Below are 20,588 nucleotides of genomic sequence, written 5' to 3'. Positions count from 1 at the left end.
AGCCACGTTTGTTTAGTTATTTTCCAGATATTCGTGATACTTTCTTTTTGCGCTCGCCTTGGGAACAGCCTATTTCTACCGCTTCGGATTCGTTATAGGATGCCCGGTGTCTTGCCAGTTCATCAGCGTTCTCATTCTTCAATTCTACTTGAATTAAATATTAGGTTGGGGATTAAGTTCGTAGCGTTTTTACCGAAGACTTTTATTTATACAAAAAACAATAATTATATCAAAAAGTTCTTCTTCTTCTTAATTGGCGCGATAACCGCTTACGCGATTTTGGCCGAGCTTAACAAAGCGCGCCAGTCGTTTCTTTCTCGTGCTAACCGGCGCCAGTTGGACACACCAAGTGAAGCCAAGTCCTTCTCCACCTGATCTTTCCAACGCAGAGGAGGCCTTCCTCTTCCTCTGCTACCACCAGCTGGTACCGCATCGAATACTTTCAAAGCCGGAGCGTTTGTATCCATTCGGACGACATGACCCAGCCAACGTAGCCGCCGGATCTTTATTCGCTGCGCTATGTCTATGTCGCCGTAAAGCTCATACAGCTCATCGTTCCATCGCCTGCGATATTCGCCGTTGCCAACGTGCAAAGGTCCAAAAACCTTACGCAGAATCTTTCTCTCGAACACTCCAAGCGTCGCTTCATCGGATGTTGTCATCGTCCAAGCTTCCGCGCCATACGTTAGGACGGGCATGATGAGAGTCTTGTAGAGTGTTAGTTTTGTTCGTCGAGAGAGGACTTTACTGCTCAGTTGCCTACTTAGTCCAAAGTAGCACTTGTTGGCAAGAGAGATTTTACGTTGGATTTCAAGGCTGACATTGTTATCGGTGTTAATGCTGGTTCCTAAATAAACGAAGTCTTTTACAACCTCGAAATTATAACTGTCTACAGTGACGTGGGTGCCGATACGCGAGTGCGCCGACTGTTTGTTTGAAGACAGGAGGTACTTCGTTTTGTCCTCGTTCACCACCAAACCCATTCGCTTTGCCTCTTTATCCAGTTTGGAGAAGGCAGAACTAACAGCGCGGTTGTTAAGGCCGATGATATCAATATCATCGGCATACGCCAACAATTGTACGCTCTTATAAAATATTGTGCCTGAGCGATTAAGTTCTGCGGCTCGTACGATGCTCTCCAACATCAGGTTAAAGAAGTCGCACGACAGCGAGTCACCCTGTCTGAAACCTCGTTTGGTATCAAATGGCTCGGAGAGGTCCTTCCCAATTCTGACGGCGCTGCTGGTGTTGAGCAACGTCATCTTACATAGCCGTATTAGTTTTACGGGGATACCAAATTCAGACATAGCGGCATACAGGTAACTCCTTTCCGTACTGTCGAATGCAGCTTTGAAGTCGACGAAAAGATGGTGTGTGTCGATTCTCCTTTCATGGGTCTTTTCCAAGATTTGGCGTATTGTGAATACGCTTCGCTTGAACAAAAAAACAGGCCTTTGTGCTGCGTTTTAGCTCTCCATGTTATCACCAATCGTCTTCATAGCAGCCGTTTCGGGTATTTGCTCGTTCGGCTGTACATTCATTTTTTTGAGCAAGAATAAAAGGGCTATAGAGCCAAATGAGCCGGTTTGAACACGTATGATCCCGCATGAGTTTTTGCTTGTAACTAACGATAGCAAAGTAAAAGCGAAATTTTAAAGCAAAAACACTATATTTTCATATTTGTTTTTTTTCTTAAAACTTATAATAAAACACGAAAGAAAATAATGTAAATAAGGAAACATTGCTGAAACCAACTAATCCTTTCAAATACGAAACGCAATTTACAGCGTACATTGTTCTTCAACGCTCGTTTGCTCGAACATGTGCTATTTACAATAATGACAATTACTTCTTTGAACAAGTTTGATCGTTTGAACGCAAAGGCCGATGCTAATTTCATTCAATGCTGCTTTTTGTTCAATGATTAGATTTGAGCCGAAGACATTAGATCATACGTGTTGACTGAGCTGAACTACGCGTTCGCCTGCATGAGCTGACTGCACTTGACCAAATATTTTGGTTCAATTGACTGAATGTGAGCAAGAAATTTAGCGTATGAACAACTCAAGAAAACAGTGAGCCATGCAGGTCTCTGGTGTACACCCATAATATCGCTTATTCTTCAGATTGAATTCCAAAGAGTGGTCTTCAGTGCGGACATGTTGATGGATTTGGAGAAAACCGTCGAAATCATTCGCCAAATCGAGTCCTTCCGGAAATTTTGCATAGATTGGCAATGGAATCTTCGGAATAAAAATCAGAAAATTTTTTCGTTTATGAGAGATTTTTGATCAAAATAGTTTGAAATGTAGTGTTCGTGTTCGGTTATTAGAGTGTCCCGTTATGGGGATGCTATTTGTATGAAAAGTTTAATGAAAATCCGTGCGAACGAAATTTTTCCGATCATTGAAGATGCCCTGTTATAAGGCCTGTCCGTAAAGAGAAATTTTACTATACATATGAACGCACAACGCATATGTAACACAACAATTTGTAATCTCTCTATGTAGTTCGTTTGTAAATCAACAGTAATTTATACGATCGGCCGTCAATATTACGTACACGTGCATACCCACGCAACAATCAATCCACCTTAGGGGCCATGTGCACTTACTGCTCAATACAAGTATGATACTATGTATTCCTGTGTGTATGCATGAGCCTACATGCGAAGAGCTTTCAAAAAGTCTGTGCATCATGCAATTCGCCAACGAGTAGCAGAACTCGTAAAAAAGTGAAATGGCAAATCGGAAAATTGGAAAATCACTCATTCGAAGCTTTCCCTACCTTTTACTAAAATTATTTTTGGCTATTGTTTTTCTTACGCTTACGTAGCAGCAAAATTACTCGCGTACATTTGTATTTATTTTATTGTTGTTCAGATGTGCTCGTGCTATTGTTTATCTACGAGTACTACGAGCAAAATTAAAGTTGTTGTTGATTTTATCTATTTTTTGCTGTGTCGTTTCGAACCGTTTAAATTTAACTAAAAACCTTCGCTAAAATGTTTATTTAGTATCTGGTTGTTTGCATGGCGTACATGAGAAGGTGAGATGTCTGAAATAAGTGCGAAATGCATCAGATGGAAATATGGATTTTGAATTTTTTGTTTTTGAACATTAAAATAAATGGTGTGTGGTAAAGTCACCCTTTCACTGCTGCAACAAGTTCATTAAACCGAAAATGTTTCCGGTTTTAGGAAAAAGCGAATTTTCGCACAAATATTAAATGGGTTGTGTGTGCGCGTGTTGTATGTGTGCGTAAGCAGATCGGATGGCCGCTTGCGTTTGATGTTGATATCGTCGCCATCAGTCGCCTAGCCGGTAACTTATGTAGCATGCAACAACGCTAAGCATAATTTTATGGTAAACGTCATAATTTTCTAGATTTGTTCAATTGGCTCATATGCGCGTTTGTATTTGCATATGTATGTGTGGCGAAATTTCTTTTTGTTCTTCTACAAACTAAAAATGTATCTTTTGTTGATTCAAACAAGTGGGAAAAATGTGTAAACAATTTAGAAATATTTATTTAATGCAAAAGTATACATACATACATATGCACGAGTATGTATGTATACGTACATAAATATGGGCATACGCTCAGGTGCGAATAGTTTTATAGTACATACCTGACTTAGTATGTATCCCGAAGCGTTGATACAAACGTACACATTTTTGTATACACTAATTCATCCCCTCATATCCTCCATACGCTTTTTCCTAGAAATCAATTGAGTATCTCGTATCGTCCACGAGCAGATCGTGAGTAAGCATCCTGCAGTAAAAAGCCAAAGTACTCAAAAAATATTCTAGAGCATGAACCGATGGAATTTGATGGAAACATTCACACTTGTTCCAAAGTGACTAGAATGGTACTAGTTGTAAAAAGATGAATTAGAGGTGGCGCAAAATTAATCACCCCATCGGAAGAAAAAACTCACACTTGTTCCAATGTGACTAAAATGGTAATAGTTGTAAAATGAGCAACTAGAGGTGGCGCAAAATTAATCACCCCATTGGAAGGAAAAATTCACACTTGTTCCAAAGTGACTAGAATGGTACTAGTTGCAAAATGATCAATTAGAGGTGGCTCAAAATTAATCACCCCATCGGAAGGAAAAATTCACACTTGTTCCAAAGTGACTAGAATGGTACTAGTTGCAAAATGATCAATTAGAGGTACCACAAAATTAATCATCCCATCGGAGGATCTATAATTTTTGCAAATGGAGTCGTACGTCAATCATATTTGACACTTGCAATCGAGTCAGCTGCAGTATACAAACGGACAAGCAATGGATCACGTAAGGGTCAAAATAAAGATTTCCATCACTCACATTTTTTTTTATTTCGTAAAAAAGCTATTAAGAAGAAAAAATAATAATGTTTAATTTCGTGCAGTGGTACTGCCAGAAACCAAATCGACCACACCTGCGTCGCAACGAATGGAGGAGCTCCCTGATGGATGCGAGAAACAAGCTTTGAGCGGATATTGAAGCGATAATGAGTTGGCATAGCCGATTTCAGAATTAAATTGAACGCAAAAATAGTTGATGAAGCGTCTTGTAGACGAAAGCGCTTTAATACCGTCAAAACTGGTCAACTCCAATATAAAAACTCAATACAACTTTGAACTAAATGCAAGATTGACTAATAGCAGGTCAACCAACACGGTAAAGCAAGCCGCATCGAACAAGCTTGGATATGAATTTAGGAGTAAAAAACAGCAATGAATATCAAATAATACTAGTACATAGTCTGCCATCAATGACAGAAACGCATTAAACATTCACTTGGTTAGTAATTACCCAATGACCATAAAACATAGGGAAGCAGCAAAAAAAGTAAAGAAGCTAGCCAGGCGTGACAACAGAAATCATTACGCAAACCTGGCCACAGCGGCAAGAGAAGCCTCAGGTGTGCACAACTGGAGAGAACTGCACCGTATTATCAACAATCCCACCCAACACAAATCTAATTCCAAACAACCGATTAAAAGCAAAAGCATTGAACCATTAATCAACGCTGACCACCAAATATGGTACAATGGTGGAGAAAACATTTCGATCTTATCTCCAACCCAAATACAAAAGGGGAACAGCGTGGTGAAGAAGAGAACACAAATGGAAGGACCAACAGTTTTGAGTCGACTCCGAACGGCAAATTGTTTTTTATGAGGAGATCCGAACTTTCGCACTCCTGAACGGTACTCACGCACCAACCCATTCGGTTACGGTGACGGAAATGAGATTTAGCTGCATATAAATGTTGGTGGAGCCAATCATCTGCTTATTTTGTTCATTATGAATTAGTTTGTTAACTGGTATAAATCTAATGTAGAAGCTGACTAGTTCCTTTCGTAGGGCTTAGCCGTGTGAAGAATATGAGTTCCTAGCATTGAAAGAAGATAGCGGACAAAGTACAAGGTGGCGCAAAATTAGCCACCCAATATAGCGGCAATAACATTTCAAGCGTCAGGCTGTATCTGGAATTACTTCTCGAAATATTTCTCGAATCTGGAAGTAATATACTTCTCGTTTAAGCAAAGCTTCCTGTAATTTTTCGCTTCTTTCGAAAAAATACTTAAAGCTGCAAGGTGGACTTTCGTTATTGGCGATCTCAGTCTGTTCATAATACAAAATATTTAATATTACATATTTTCACATCATTTTTATTTGAACTTTTGCTGAATATTTTCGATTTTAAGTTCTGACTCTTTTGTATTCAGTGTGCCATATGTTCCTTTTCTTTTCTGAGGAAAAGAAAATAAGCCGAAAATTAAAAATATTTATGGAGTACGTGAATGATTTAATTTCCCTGATGAGAATGCATTACATTTTGACTACCAACACCAACAATAAATTTTTTACTGATAATGCAAATTAATTTATATTATCAACATTTTTATTGCAATCAATAACAAAATATTTCTACTTCAGTTTCTTTCGGTAATCAATAAAAAAGTATTTTTAGTCCAATTTTTTCAGTAATCGTTAAAAAAATATTTTTACTGCAGTTTTTTTCAGTTGCCAGTAAAAAAATATTTTATACTGCAATTTCTTTCAGTAATTATTAAACAAAATCTTATACTGCAATTTTTTTTAGTAAGCCGTAAAAAAATATTTTTATTCCAATTTATTTCAGTAATCAGTAAAAAATATTTCTACTACAATTTCCTTCAGTAATAATTTAAAAAAAATTGTATACTGCAATTGAATACTGCAATTTTTTTTCAGTAATCAGTAAAAAAACATTTTAACTGCAATTTTTTTCAATAATCCGTAAAAAATATTTTTATTCCAATTTGTTTCAGCAATCAGTAAAAAAATATTTGTGCTGCGATGTTTTTCAATAATCAAAAAAAAAAATTTCTACTGCAATTTTTTTCAGTAATCTGTAAAAAAATATTTTTGGTCCAATTTGTTTCAATAACAACAAGTATTCAGTAAAAAAATATTTATACTGCAATTTCTTTCAGTAATCAATAAAAAATATTTTTACTGCAATTTTTTTCATTTCTTTTGCTAAATACATACAAAGGTGTGTCAGTAAATGTATGTGAAACGAGCACTGATTCAAACCACTTTGGAATTTTCCTTACAGTTTACAAAAATGGATTTCATATTTGCACTCACCGTCATGATGCAGAGGCATCGCGCCTCCGCTTTCATTTAAGCATCCATACTCTCTTCTCTGCGTTCTCCTCTCCTCCCCTCCCCTCTCCTCTTCTCTCCTCGCAAGGTACACTTTTTGTAAGAATTAATTGCAAATGATGTTCTCTTTCCTAGATATCATTAAAATATTTGTTGTTGCTTCATATAGCCTTTTATTTTGTTGCTGTAAAGTTCATGTAAAACTCTCCCACGGCCAGGGGCAGGTGCTACTAGGAATTACAATCAAACAAATCGACAAAGAAAACAAATAAATAAATTTGGAATTTGAATCAGTTGAAATGAAGGAGAATGCTAAATGAAGTGGAAAATTTTAAATTTGATTTTATTTAATTGAAGTGTTCATTTGCTAATTTTGTGCACGTGACTAATTAATGCGGCGCATGTTTTTTTGTGTTATAAAATATTAAGCGCAAAATCTTTGAAAAATGTGTGTAAATGGGAAGAGTGCACATTCAAACAAATGGGTAGATAAGGGAACGGAATAAATTATTTTATATACATATAGGCAACTTTGAATCCTCCACTCAAAAATAATTCAATAGTTTTAGCAAGACAAAACTTCTTCAATGGGTTTGTACAACAATATTTCTTATTTCCTTATTAAGTTTTGGTACCTTTCTTTATGTTGAAAGTAAATTAAACGATACTTAGTTTAAAATATTCTAGGAAATTTTTATTTATACACACATACATACATTTAAGCTTTTAAATTTTAATCAGCGCCGAAACCTCGTGTAGCCAATGTTTATTGTTTGTGCGTGATATACAGGGCGGTCATATAGTGATTTCTTTTTAACAAATTAATTTTTTCGAGGAGCAAACTTTCCCATCAGATTTTATTTCTATAGCTGTCTCGCTAATGTTATTCCTGGCTTCGCAGTAGCACAACCTATTAACTCAGTTTTCCAAGACTTTGCTGACGATTTCTGGTTCTATCTCTCGAATGGCTTCCTCAATATTTGCTTTAAGTACCTGAATGACAAAAAAAAAAAATTCTATATTAATAGCGGTCGCTCCTCGGCAGAGAATGGCAAACCTCCGAGTGTATTTCTGCCATGAAAATACTCCTCATAAAAAATATCAGCCGCCCGGACTCAGCTTGAAACTGTAGATCCCTCCATTTGTAGAACAACATCAACGGGCACATACAAATAGGGGGAGGAGTTCGGCCAAACACCCAACAAGAGTGTACGCGCCAATTATATATATAAAGTATCCTTAATGAACTGTTCTCATAGTATCGAACAAGAGAAGTCGAACGGCATCAAAACACAGTTCCCAGATGTCTAATAGATATCGTCTAGACCTTTGATAACACGATTAGCGCACTTGATGCGCAAAAGCTCAATTGTGACAAGGTCTCCGGGACATGGTACGACACTCTGCTGAAACTAAAGATCGTCCAATCCCATGCCTTAAAATTACGGCCACAAAAAATCGTTCATCATGGCTCTGTAGCATCCACCGTTGACCGAAATGGCGTTTTCAGCAGCATTTTCAAAGAAAAATTGGCCAGTGATGCCACCGCTCTACAATTCCATCAAAATGTCGTTCTCTGAGGATATTTTGGCTTCTCGGTGATAACGTGCGAGTTTGGTTATTGGACCCCAGTAGTACGATTCACTAACTTTGTACGATTCGACAATTGTTGTATTTGTCTACAGTATTTGCCATTTGCTCTAAAGATTTTGCTATTCACAAATTTGTTATGTGAACTAACACTTAACAGCTGTCTTCTTTTATTTATTCAAAGTGATAGAAAGTGGCATCTTTGTGAAATTAAATATTAAAGTGAGGTGAAATTGAAAAGATTGTCCACATCCCGGAGCAAATGTCGGTCCACTGTTTGAGGGCTCACTATCTCCTCTCCTCGCGATAAGTCATAACCCAAATACTCAAGGGATATATTCCCGTTTTTTAACAAGTTATTGTTAGTTTAATTTCAAAATTTTAATTCAAATTACTAATTCCGGTTTTCTCGTTTAATTTAACCACAACAAAATTGTTGTCCTTTAGTTTGCGAAAATTGACATCGACAGCCGATTTTGTCATATCGATTTTTGTAATGAAATGGGTTACCGAATAGCAAAATCGTTAAAAATGTGGTTAAGGAAAGATAGCAATGCGAATATCGTTAAAATGTGTTAGTGAAGATGTGGCAGTTTGGGCTGCACAAAATTGACTTTGGAAATAAGTTGGCGATATTTTACCAACCTTGTTCAAGCGTAATGTGATGCATTCGTTCTGTGGAGTTATGATACTGATTTTCTATCAAGTTTTCATGCGGGAAAAGCCTATCACTGTTTTGACCAAATGTTCTTACAAAATGGACCTGCCACTTAGCCGCCTAAATCCATATAATTTTACACCTAATCTGTCTGCGTATAGAAAAAATGCTTTAGGAAGGAACTATCGGTAGGTTTTACCCAACAGTAGGTTTTTAATGCTACTAAGCAAATGTTTGTCAACACCTTCGGGTCGGCGCCGTTAACGTGACCATTTTTGTCAAACGTATGTATGTACATGTTTTATATCTAATATCTACATACTAGAGCTGGGAATCCATCGATGGTTGCTCCACTCGATATTTTTTCCATCGATGGAAAAAACCATCGATACTATCGATGGTTCCATCGAAAATTTAAACGAGTTATTCAACATATAATATATATTTTGGTGTCGTTTTTCAATATTACAAAGTTTCAAATATTCAAAAAGGGTCAACCAAAAGTATCAGAACTCATGACCTTGTCTATAATCATCGATACGAATTATCTAGCGTATAATTTAACTACTATAAGTTAGCCCTTTATAAATTAATTCCATCGAAAATATATTAAAATGATTTTAGCTTGTAATTTGTGAATGTTCTTTAATATAAAAACAAAATTTATAGTTTCAAGTTAAACTTGTAGATAAAAAAAAGGGTGACTTCTCGTCCTAAGTCCAAAAAACGAAAACAAAAATCTCTCTAAGCAAAAACAAAACAAAAGGCGATTTCCAAACTTAATGCTAATGAGAGGTCCTTATTGTATTATGCAGCGGATAGCTGCTACTCTTAAATACTACAAAACAAAAGGCGATTTCCGAACTTAATGCTAATGAGAGGTCCTTATTGTACTATGCAGCGGATAGCTGCTACTCTTAAATACTACAAAACAAAAGGTGATTTCCAAACTTAATGCTAATGAGAGGTTCTTATTTAAAAAAAAAAACAATTCGTTCCAATATCACAGTTATTTTAAAGTAGCCATTGATTTTTGTTAATAAAAACCAATGTGTTCACTTGTTTAGGTTTTAAACATGCTCTCCGTTCCGTCACAATAGCTCCTGTTTTACTAAATGTGCGCTCTGATTCAGCTGAACTTGCTGGTATACACAAGAATTTTATTGCGCATTGTCCAAGTGCAAATAAATGTTCCTTGTTAATCTGTATTGTAGAAAGTACAATTATGAAAGTTGTTAAAAAAAACTACACTTAACTTACCTGCCAATATTGGAGCGGATCGCTGTCATGAAGAGCATTGCGCTGCTCCATATATTGGCGAATGGTAATAATTGAGTCCGCCCGTGAACTTTTGTTTTTTTCTTTTATTTTTCCTGCCATGCATTTAAATAAAAATGGAGTCTCCTCATTCCTTGGCAGTTCCTCTGTGGAAGTTTTAGATCTCACGTCCTGTATTATATTATGAACCTCTCCCTCCAACATCAACATGGCCTGCTGGGCATTTGACGGATTTTGGAAACCCTCCTTTTCGAAGCGTGGGTCAAGATGAGTTCCAAGGCGTGGTGCTGATCTATTCTCATATGAGAAGAGTCTTTTTTTTACGTTGCTCTGTAAAAACTCGCAAGTTTCTCTCCCTACAGGTGTTAACATCTGCTCATGGAGCTCTTCCAAACTTTGCGATAAGGCGAAAATTGCAGGAGCAATTAATGAAATTGTAACGCCCTTTGCAGCAGACGCATGTTTTGTGGCTTTTTCGAACGGTTCCAAAAGCGAGCACAAGTCCTTCAAAATCCGAAATTGATCCTCTGACAGTGGAATCGGAGCATTATGGCATCTTAAAAGGGTGCCAGTTAGGGGCTCTCTTGTCCGCAACACTCTCTGAATCATTTGTAATGCGCTGTTCCAGCGAGTAGGGACCTCTTGCAATAGAGAGCAAGGATTTTCGGTGCCTTGGGCATCTTTGAACTTTGCATAAGCAATAGCGCTACTCTTAAAATAGGACACTATTCTTTTTGTGATTTTTAAAACGTTTTGCACATTTTCCAGATTTAAAGCATCTTGCACAACAAGATTAAGAGTGTGCGCAAAACACGGTAAGTGTTTCTTTTTCAATAATTCGCACGCTTTAATCATAGATGCTGCGTTGTCGGTCACAATGGTGTGCAGTTTGTCGAACACTTTCCACTCATCGCATATTTCACGCAATGTGTTGGCAATATTTAGACTTGAATGGTTTGTCTCATCCATTAGTGGCTTTGTAGATAGCACTGCCGTCTTAAGCTCGAAATTTAAAATAAAGTGACACGTTACAGTTAGATAACTAACATTTGCACGAGATGTCCATGCATCTGTTGTGATAGCGCACGAGTCAACGGAGTCAAGAATGCCCTTCAATTTCTCCGTCATACTCTCGTTCATATTTTTAATATGCGTGTCCCGCAGAGTTTTTCGACAGGGCATGACGTATCTAGGGTCCACCACCCTCATCAAGTTTCTAAGTCCAATATCTTCGACAACGCTAAATGGTTGCAAATCCGTTGCGACCATTGCAGCAATGGCTTTGTCAATTGCTTCCTTTTTGGAAGATGGTGGACCATAAACGTCTGTCCGTGTAAAATATCGCTCTAACTGAGAAGACGTAGTTTCGTTATTAACTTGCTGGGCAAGAGGGTGGGCCCGTTTTAAGTGCTCTAACAAGTTGGACGTGTTTCCGCTTGTCTTATATTCTTTGCCACAATAATGACATTTTGCAAGTTGTTTGGTTTGCAATTTGTCAAAATGTGTCCACACTGCGGAAATACACTTTTTGCGCTTAGGCTCCGGTTCAGATTTTGAACAAGATGGTTCATTTGATGATGTTGGAGAGGTATCATGATCTTTTTCTAAAAAAAAAAAAATTCTTAAAAATTGTCCTGTAATTGTTTCTTTTTAAAATGCTTACGGGATGAGGTCAAAAACTTGTCCATTTTACCAGAGGAACTGCCAGGGTACTCTAATAGAATAAAAGTAGACCTCTATGTAAAGAAAGGCAGAAAAAATTAATAATAACAAAATCTTACTATATATTGCAATTTACTTACACACGTGTTGGAACCAAAAAGAAATTCGATATATCGACATCGAAAAATTTCCATCGATTTATCGCACTCCATCGGTTCCATCGATAATATCGATGGTGCCATCGATGGTTTTCCCAGCTCTACTACATACATGGATACAACATTCTTGGTCACAGTTGTAGGGTCTCAATTTCGGGACGTTAATGTTTGTTTCAATATACGGGACATTAGTTCCACAGTGGCTTTATTTTCTGCAAAAACCAAAGATACATCGAAAGTCGTTCAAAAGATTAGTCAAAATACTAGCTATCTTTCTTCATATTTTTTCCTTTTATTCACGCACTTTACTAATATTTCTTCTGATATTCCCACAGGTTAAATTACATTCAACTCCTCCACCACCACCCGAACATAACTCGATACAACGTGAAATTCGCAATACCAAATCAGCGTACATACCTCGGTAAGTAGCAGAGACCGGTACACCTGTTAGTATATTTTATTTAACTCTCACTCTCGCCAGATTCTACTTCCCGCATGGCAAACCACAGCCACAAATCGCATTGGAGCGCACCCTGCGTGGCATTTTGGCCGCATTCGATTCGTTCCCGAATAACCAGGTGACCAAGGACGAGTTACCGCGCATTTTGAAAATCTGTGGTCTGCCTTTCTATTGGCGTATGCCAGTAATGGTCTTCTGTCAACATAGTAATTCAGGATTGGTTGAACGACAAAGATTCGTGGAATTCTGGAAACAGTAATTACAAATACTATTCTAAAAAATTTTGGTGAAAAATAAATCTATTTACGATCTACCTCTTCGGTACTTAGAATGAACGTTTATTGCCATGATGCCTCCTCACGATTTGTCTACATTCTATCACGTGGCCAACGTTTTCGCCAGTACATACTGCCAGAGGATTTGGCGCCATTAGTGCAAGACGTCGTTGATACTCATCCCGGTCTGGCGTTCCTCAAAGAGGCCACCGAGTTTCATTCCAGATATGTGCATACAGTCATTGCGAGAATATTCTACTCGGTAAATAGATGCTGGTCGGGCAGGATAACCATATCGGAATTGAAGAAATCCGACTTGTTGGAGGTGGGTGTTGATAAACTTTTTTGATACTTGGATCTTTCCAAACAACACTTTCTTCCTAGGTCCTAACGTTGCTTGAAGAGGAGGATGATATCAATCAAATTATGGCCTTCTTTAGCTACGAACACTTCTACGTCATCTACTGCAAATTCTGGGAGTTGGACAAAGATCACGATTTACTAATTAATCAAGATGATTTAGCTCGGCACAGTGACCACGCTTTGTCCACACGAATTGTTGAGCGAATATTTTCGGGATGTGTGACGCGTAGCGACAACAAGAAACAACAAGAAGATGAGCCAAAAATGTCCTATACCGATTTTGTGTGGTTTCTGCTTTCCGAGGAAGATAAGCGTACACCAACTGCAATTGAGTATTGGTTCCGTTGCATGGATATTGATGGTGATGGTATGTTGTCTATGTATGAATTGGAGTATTTCTATGAGGAGCAACAGCAACGTATGGAATCGATTGGTATAGAGACGCTGCCATTTGAGGACTGTTTGTGTCAGGTGAGCGAGTAATTTTTGAAGTGCTTATAAAAAGAAGAGCTCGCTAGTCAATTGTTAAAGGTAATAAGGATAGCGAGAAAGCCGCTCTGATGCTTAGTGCTGTGTGATGAAAGTAATAATAGAAACTGGGTAATGAGAAATAATAGTAGAAACTGCCCCATGTTTCTGGGTAGCGCTCAAGACCTACATACTCGATAGATATGCTGAAAAGTGAAATGTTTGGTCGAGAATAATTGGTAGGGAGAGATCGATGGGTTAATATTTCATTAAACGTTAGAATACTTATAGGCTCAGGAAATGATAGTAGCTAGATTGGCAGGAAGGTGCTGAGATTTCTTTGTTTAGCCGTAGTTTCATACAACTGCTTATAAATTCTTCCAATCATTGGCAACTACAAAGATTCTCATTTGAAACGGTAATAATAATATAAAATACCCTGCGCAGTTAGGTATGGAATACAACTCTTTTATGTATGAACGGCATTTGACCGCGGTAATAGTTTCCAGCAGCTTCCTTGGGTGGGTCAAGTCGTCCGAATGGATACAAACGCTGCGGCTCTGAAAATATTCGAGATGGTACCAACTGGTGGTAGCAGAGGAAGAGAATGGCCTCCTCTGTGTTGGGAAGATCAGGTGGAGAATGACTTGGCTTCACTTAGTGTGTCCAACTGGCGGGTGTTAGCACGAGAATGAAACGACTGGCGCGCCATGTTAAGCTCGGCCAAAATCGGGTAAGCGGTTATCGGCCTATCACGAAGAAGGAGAAGAACAGTTTCGAGCGCTGTGGTGTTCCTCGAGGCCTGTCCGAAATCCCTACTGATGTCGATATGGTCGAAGGATGAATCACGGGAAGTGTGTAGACGCCACTAGAAAATAAAGAATCCTCGTGATTCGCATCCTACATATTCGTATACATGTGTATGTGAGAGCCTGGATGATTTTCTACCAATACTCCACATCGTTACTACAGCGGCCAGGGGCATGCGAAGGATCTGCTTTATTTGATGATAAATGCTACGAGTATTGCTTGCTAATACACATTAGCTACAGCCGTAGCCAAGCGGATTTGTGCGAGACTATTATTCAGTTGGCCCTAGGTTAGTTGCTCTTCATGGGCATAAAACACAAATGATCCATAGTTTCCATACGAACAGTATTCAGCTTAAGTGAAACACGCTCTTAACGCTTATAGAGGAAATTTGTTTGTAATTAACAGATTTCTTAAAATTTTCAATTCCTGAAGATAAGATACCGAGTGCCACAAAAACCTAACCTATAAAGACAGCTGCTTTCCACAGAAGCTACATTATCCTGTCCTTAAATTCAGCGTGAATCATGGAGGCTTGGCCATCCGAAACAAAACGGTGAGAGTAACTTCGGCTGCCACGTCACCGGGTACTCGGCAGCGGAATTCTGTCCACTTGTTTCACACGTATGTATTCACACCCTCGTCCAATCAATCTTTGTTCAGACGGCAACGATGCAATGCGAGCGAATACTTTGTTGTTTTTTTCGTATATCACAAACACAGTCTCCGTTTATTCGTAAACAAACCGTTGTCAAGACCGCAGTTACGTCAGCCAATCAGCTGATTCCTTCAAAATCACTGAGAGCCGATTAACGGCCTATGTTGACCACACCTCTACATTCTGTGCATCGTGAGTACTTCTGCTGAGGGTGCGAAATTAAAATTTTTAGGAAACAAATATATAATTTAGGTACTGTAGCTATGAACATTTTCTCATATTTATATAATCACTACATATTATAAAACAAAGTCGCTTTTTCTGTCCCTATGCCCCCTTATCACTACATATTATAAAACAAAGTCGCTTTTTCTGTCCCTATGTCCCCTTATACGCTTAAATCTTTAAAACTACACAACGGATTTTGATGCGGTTTTTTTTTAAAGATAGATTGATTGAAGAGGAAGGTTTATATCTATATAATGTGAAGAAATATATAAAGGGGGCGTGGCAATCGGTCAAAATGTGGCAAAAAAACATAATTTTTTTGTTTTCACGGCCATAAATCATAAACGAATCAACCAATTAAAATGAAACTTTCTTGAAGTTTAACTTTGAAATATTTACTTTCGTTCTGCATCAAAAAAAAAAATTAATTTATTTGTTATTTAACCAAAATTGTTTAAACAAAAGCAGCTCTTTTTCCAAAAAAAGCTGTTTGTGTGTGTGTTCGCTGTCAACCGAATGAAGCAACAGGCGTTAAGCGATAATCTCACCACACCTCATTAATGTTGAATTACATCGTATGGTGACGTATGTATGTATGTATTTACGAATCGCTCGCATTATTTCATTTCGGACATATGTACATATGTATCTATGTATGTACTGAATTCCATGTAATTATATGTACATACAATTTTACAGCGAAATAAAACGCTATTTTCAGGTTCTATATTAGTAAATCGCACATAATTAAAATACAGTTTTTGAATAGTTTTTATTGATTCGGAGCGCGTTTAGTTTGCTATCAATTCCATACAATAACATTTTTTGTCATTTACTTTTTACGACAACTAATAGCTTATTTTCGAAGCGATTTCAACAAATGGGTACAACATTAATCCTTATCCAATTAAATACCTTAAATACATTGTTGTTTTCATATAGATCTATGTACATGGATCTTTACAGCATATAATTAAAAACAATATTTTTCAAGATATTACAACAGTAATTAGTAATTGAGATCTACCGGAAAAATTGCGTTAGCTGTTGCGTCATCCGGCATTGCCGCTACTCTTTTGGAAAGAGTCTTTTGGAAAGAGGCCGAACCACACACTCTACAATGAAGCACCCGCTGAAAATCGCCACCGATGATGATAACAGCGTCTGTAGTGTTTCTAGACAGAGCAATACAGGAAAATTGATGCGTGACTGCTCATTAATAGTCTGGGACGAAGCTACCATGTCAAACAAGACGTCTGTGGAAGCACTGGATAGGACAATGCGCGATTTGCGCAACAAAAATGCACCTATGGGTGGATATACAATTCTGTTCTCAGGAGATTTCCGTCAAATCCTACCAGTTGTGACTCGAGGAACACGTGCTGACGAAATAAATACTTCGCTAAAAAGATCCCACCTTTAGTCGTATGTCAATAAATTAGAGCTTAAAACTAATATGAGGATTTCGTCATCTTCACGTGAGAACAGGCTATTTCCAGAGATGCTGCTAAAAGTTGGCAATGGAGAATTAACACAAAGTGAGGGAAGGATTAACCTAGAAAACCTTTGTGTTTTGATAGACAACATCCAAGAGTTAGTCAACAATGTCTATCCAGACATTGATAACATAAGTTATAAGACAATATCTTGGTTTAAAGAAAGAGCTATTCTGTCACCAACTAACGAACAAGTAGATAAAGTAAATAACTTGATTATTTCAAAGATTGATGCGCCGACGAAAATATACTACTCGGTCGATACTGTTCTCGATTTGGAAGAAGCTGTTCAATTTCCTACAGAATTTCTAAATTCTTTGAAACCGTCTGGACTCCCTCCTCACCAAATGGAGCTGAAAATAGGTTGTCCTGTTATTTTATTAAGAAACCTAAGTCCACCTAAACTTTGCAATGGCACGCGTTTGATGGTAAAATCACTGAAAACTTTCATAATAGAGTGCACAATACTCACAGGATGTGGTACCGGAGAAGATGTATTGATTCCCGGAATCCCTCTGATACCATCGGATCTACCATTCCAATTTAAACGCTTACAATTTCCGGTAAAGACATCTTTTGCAATGACCATTAATAAATCTCAGGGTCAAACCTTCAACGTTGCAGGCTTAGATTTGAGTGTTGACTGTTTTTCACATGGCCAACTGTATGTCGCTCTTTCAAGAGTAACCTCTAGAGAAAACATGTTTGTATTGTCTAATGACAAGAAGGCTATGAACGTTGTATATAAAGACATTCTGTAATATAGTAATTGTTGTAAAAATAAAATAAATACATATGTAAAAATGCAAAAAGTTAATATGCAAAAATGTAGGGTATGAATTTAGATATCCCAAAGATAGCAGGAAATATTCATGCTATAAAGAAAGGAGAATTTTTACTCCAAATTTAACGCGTGCGGGCCACGGGCAATAATGAATAAGCCAAAACTACTGGATCGATTTTAATCATTTTTTCAGTGAGTGACATAGGGTATATATTTTATACCCGTGCGAAGCTGGGCGGGTTGCTAGTATTATATATAATACAATTACATATTTACATATATCGGTCTAAACGTTTGCGTATAAACTTTTCTATTTTTCAGATGCTCGACATGATAAAACCTGCGCGTCGTGACTGCATCACACTGGGCGATTTGAAGCGCTGCAAAATGACTCATGTCTTCTTCGACACATTCTTCAATTTGGAGAAATATTTGGATCATGAACAACGCGATCCATTTGCCTCGCAGCGGGATGAATATGTAAGTACCCAATCAATACTTAGTTTCAATTTTGAGTGGAGGGTAAGTTCAGAACTCACCTATTTCCCAGATGTTTAACGGCGATCTTCAACAGTACATCGAATGTCGAATTAATGCATTCATACCAATAATTTTATTTCTTCAATTCAGAAAAACCTTATTCTCAAATTGAGCTCAAGCGTTAACTTTTTTCTATAGTTCTTTGTATTTGTTATGATTAGCAAAATTTATTCAATGTTTGTAACTTCATTATAGCTGCTGGCTTCGGTCTCTCATTTGGGAAAAGAAGAGAAATCTACTAGCCGAGCCGACAAACTATTCTTAAGTTTAAAGTGCACTCTAACTCATTGTGTTTTCTCAATCAAACGCCTTTATTAATTGCACTGTACTTAAATTCTCTTCAGGAGAAATTTTTTTAGGGAATGCTGTTGAAGTGGCAGCTGAGGTCCCTCTGCTAAGGAAGATTCGACAGTCTTGAAATCATTCACGTTACTCATTCGATTTTTTGCATGTTACTCAGAAATTAATCAAAAAGTTTAACAAATTTAATTTACAGGATAGTTTTATATAGAAATATGATAACTGAATTCAAAAGTAATAACGACCAGTTAGGTGTTCTCCCTATAAATAGTCGGTTATACAGATATATTTTACACAGCTATAAATATAATAAAATGTAATACCTAGAACTCAACTCCCCTCTCGCATAAAGTTGCGCTCTGGCTATATAACACAATTATAAAGCCAATTTTGCTGTATGGAGTAATTGTCTGGTGGAACTCGTCTGAAATGACGACATCAGTTAGAAGCTAGAAAGAGACCTGTTCTCCTTAATGCCGCTGCACGCGCTGCAGTCATATTGAGGTGTTCAAGCCACAAGCTGCATGAGCAATGGAGCAACATTTCTTGTTCCCTACGTACCGCCGCCGAAGAAGAAATCGGATACCGGCGAGCCCGAAAAAACAGTTGGTACGACGAGGAATGTCATGCTGCCGCTGAAAGAAAGGACGCCGCCTATAGAGCCACGCTGCGATCGGGCGCAACGCGAGCCATGTGGGATCGCTACAGAGAGCTAAAAAAGGAAGATAGACGTATGATCCGAAAGAAGAAACGAGAGGCCGAAATACGTGAGTGCGTAGAGCTTGAGATGCTGGCCAACAGGAACAACGCCCGAAAATTCTACCAGAAAGTTCGGTGGCTTACAGAAGGTTTTAAGACCGGGGCGTTTTCCTGTAAGAACAAAGACGGCGAACTGTCGACTGACATACAGTTCAATCTTAAATTATAGGTGGAACACTTCTCGAACCTGTTAAACAGTGACAGCTGCGCATGTCACAGAGAATGTTAAGATCCCGATACCCCAATCGTTGACGACGGAATTGTCGTTCCGCTACCCGACCATGACGAGGTGAGAATAACAATAACACGGCTAAAGAACAACAAAGCCGCGGGCGCCGACGGACTGTCGCCTGAGCTATTCAAACATGGCGGCGAGGAGCTGGTAAGGTGCATGCATCAGCTTCTATGCAAAATATGGTCTGATGAAAGCATGCCTGCCGATTGGAATTTAAGTGTGCTCTGCCCAATCCATAAGAAGGGTGATCCTGCAATCTGTGCCAATTACCGCGGGAATAGTCTTCTAAATATCGCCTATAAAGTTCTAGTGAGCGTATTGTGTGAAAGGCTGAAGCCCACCGTCAACCAACTGATTGGACCTTATCAGTGTGGCTTTAGACCTGGAAAGTCTACCATCGACCAAATATTTACAATACGCCAAATCTTGGAAAATACCCACGAAAGGAGAATCGACACACACCATCTTTTCGTCGATTTCAAAGTTGCATTCGACAGTACGAAAAGGAGTTATCTGTATGCCGCGATGTCTGAATTTGGTATCCCCACAAAACTAATACGGCTATGCAAGATGACGTTGCTCAACACCAGCAGCGCCGACAGAATTGGGAAGAACCTCTCCGAGCCGTTTGATACCAAACGAGGTTTCAGACAGGGTGACTCGCTGTCGTGTGACTTTTTTAACCTGATGTGGGATACAAACGCTCCAGCTTTGAAAGTATTCGATGCGGTACCAGCTGGTGGTAACAGAGGAAGAGGAAGGTCTCCTCTGCGTTGGAAAGATCAGGTGGAGAAGAACTTGGCTTCACTTGATGTGTCCAATTGGCGCCAGTTAGCACGAGAAAAAACGACTGGGCCGCTTTGTTAAACTCGGCCAAAATCGCGTAAGCGGTTATCGCGCCAATTAAGAAAAGAAGAACCTCAAGCTAGACTTAAGCTGCGGATTCTACAGTATTCTTAGAAACTTAGAGTTCACGCCCATGGGGCTTGATCAATATACACTCTCGGGCCCCTGCGATACTTTTCCCATTCATATTCCCTCAAGGGAGGAGTGGGCGGTGTGCAATAATTGGAGACAGAGCATGGCAAATGTGTTTACGGATTTATCTGCGAGGAGCTTCCTATCAAGATCAAATTTAGTTTACCGGACCAAGCGTTAGTGTTTTCCAACCGGAAGTAGCTGCAATTAAAGCAGCAGTGGCGGCAATA

The 20,588-nt window shown here is 38.4% G+C and overlaps 2 protein-coding genes across 2 annotated transcripts in view; one reads left to right on the top strand and one right to left on the bottom strand.

The window, feature by feature from the left end:
- The window catches only part of LOC128866127 (uncharacterized), a 40,158-nt gene that overhangs the window by 17,112 nt on the left and 2,458 nt on the right, over positions 1-20,588 (top strand). Inside the window, exons 3-7 of the mRNA XM_054106636.1 lie at positions 12,337-12,425; positions 12,486-12,719; positions 12,794-13,064; positions 13,124-13,573; positions 17,868-18,026. Of these exons, the coding sequence (XP_053962611.1) occupies positions 12,337-12,425; positions 12,486-12,719; positions 12,794-13,064; positions 13,124-13,573; positions 17,868-18,026 (1,203 nt within the window). The remainder of the gene's footprint in view (positions 1-12,336; positions 12,426-12,485; positions 12,720-12,793; positions 13,065-13,123; positions 13,574-17,867; positions 18,027-20,588) is intronic.
- LOC128866155 (zinc finger BED domain-containing protein 4-like) lies at positions 9,233-10,330 on the bottom strand. Its single transcript, XM_054106676.1, has 2 exons — positions 10,164-10,330; positions 9,233-10,106 (listed from the first exon to the last, which is right to left on the bottom strand). The coding sequence occupies exons 1-2, from the start codon at positions 10,281-10,283 to the stop codon at positions 9,918-9,920; spliced, it is 309 nt and encodes a 102-aa protein (XP_053962651.1). The 5' UTR covers positions 10,284-10,330; the 3' UTR covers positions 9,233-9,917.

This window comes from Anastrepha ludens, chromosome 2 (genome assembly GCF_028408465.1).
Source record: "Anastrepha ludens isolate Willacy chromosome 2, idAnaLude1.1, whole genome shotgun sequence".
Lineage (NCBI taxonomy): Eukaryota > Metazoa > Arthropoda > Insecta > Diptera > Tephritidae > Anastrepha > Anastrepha ludens.
Note: the sequence above shows the minus strand (reverse complement) of the source record. Positions and strands in the feature narration are given on the sequence as shown.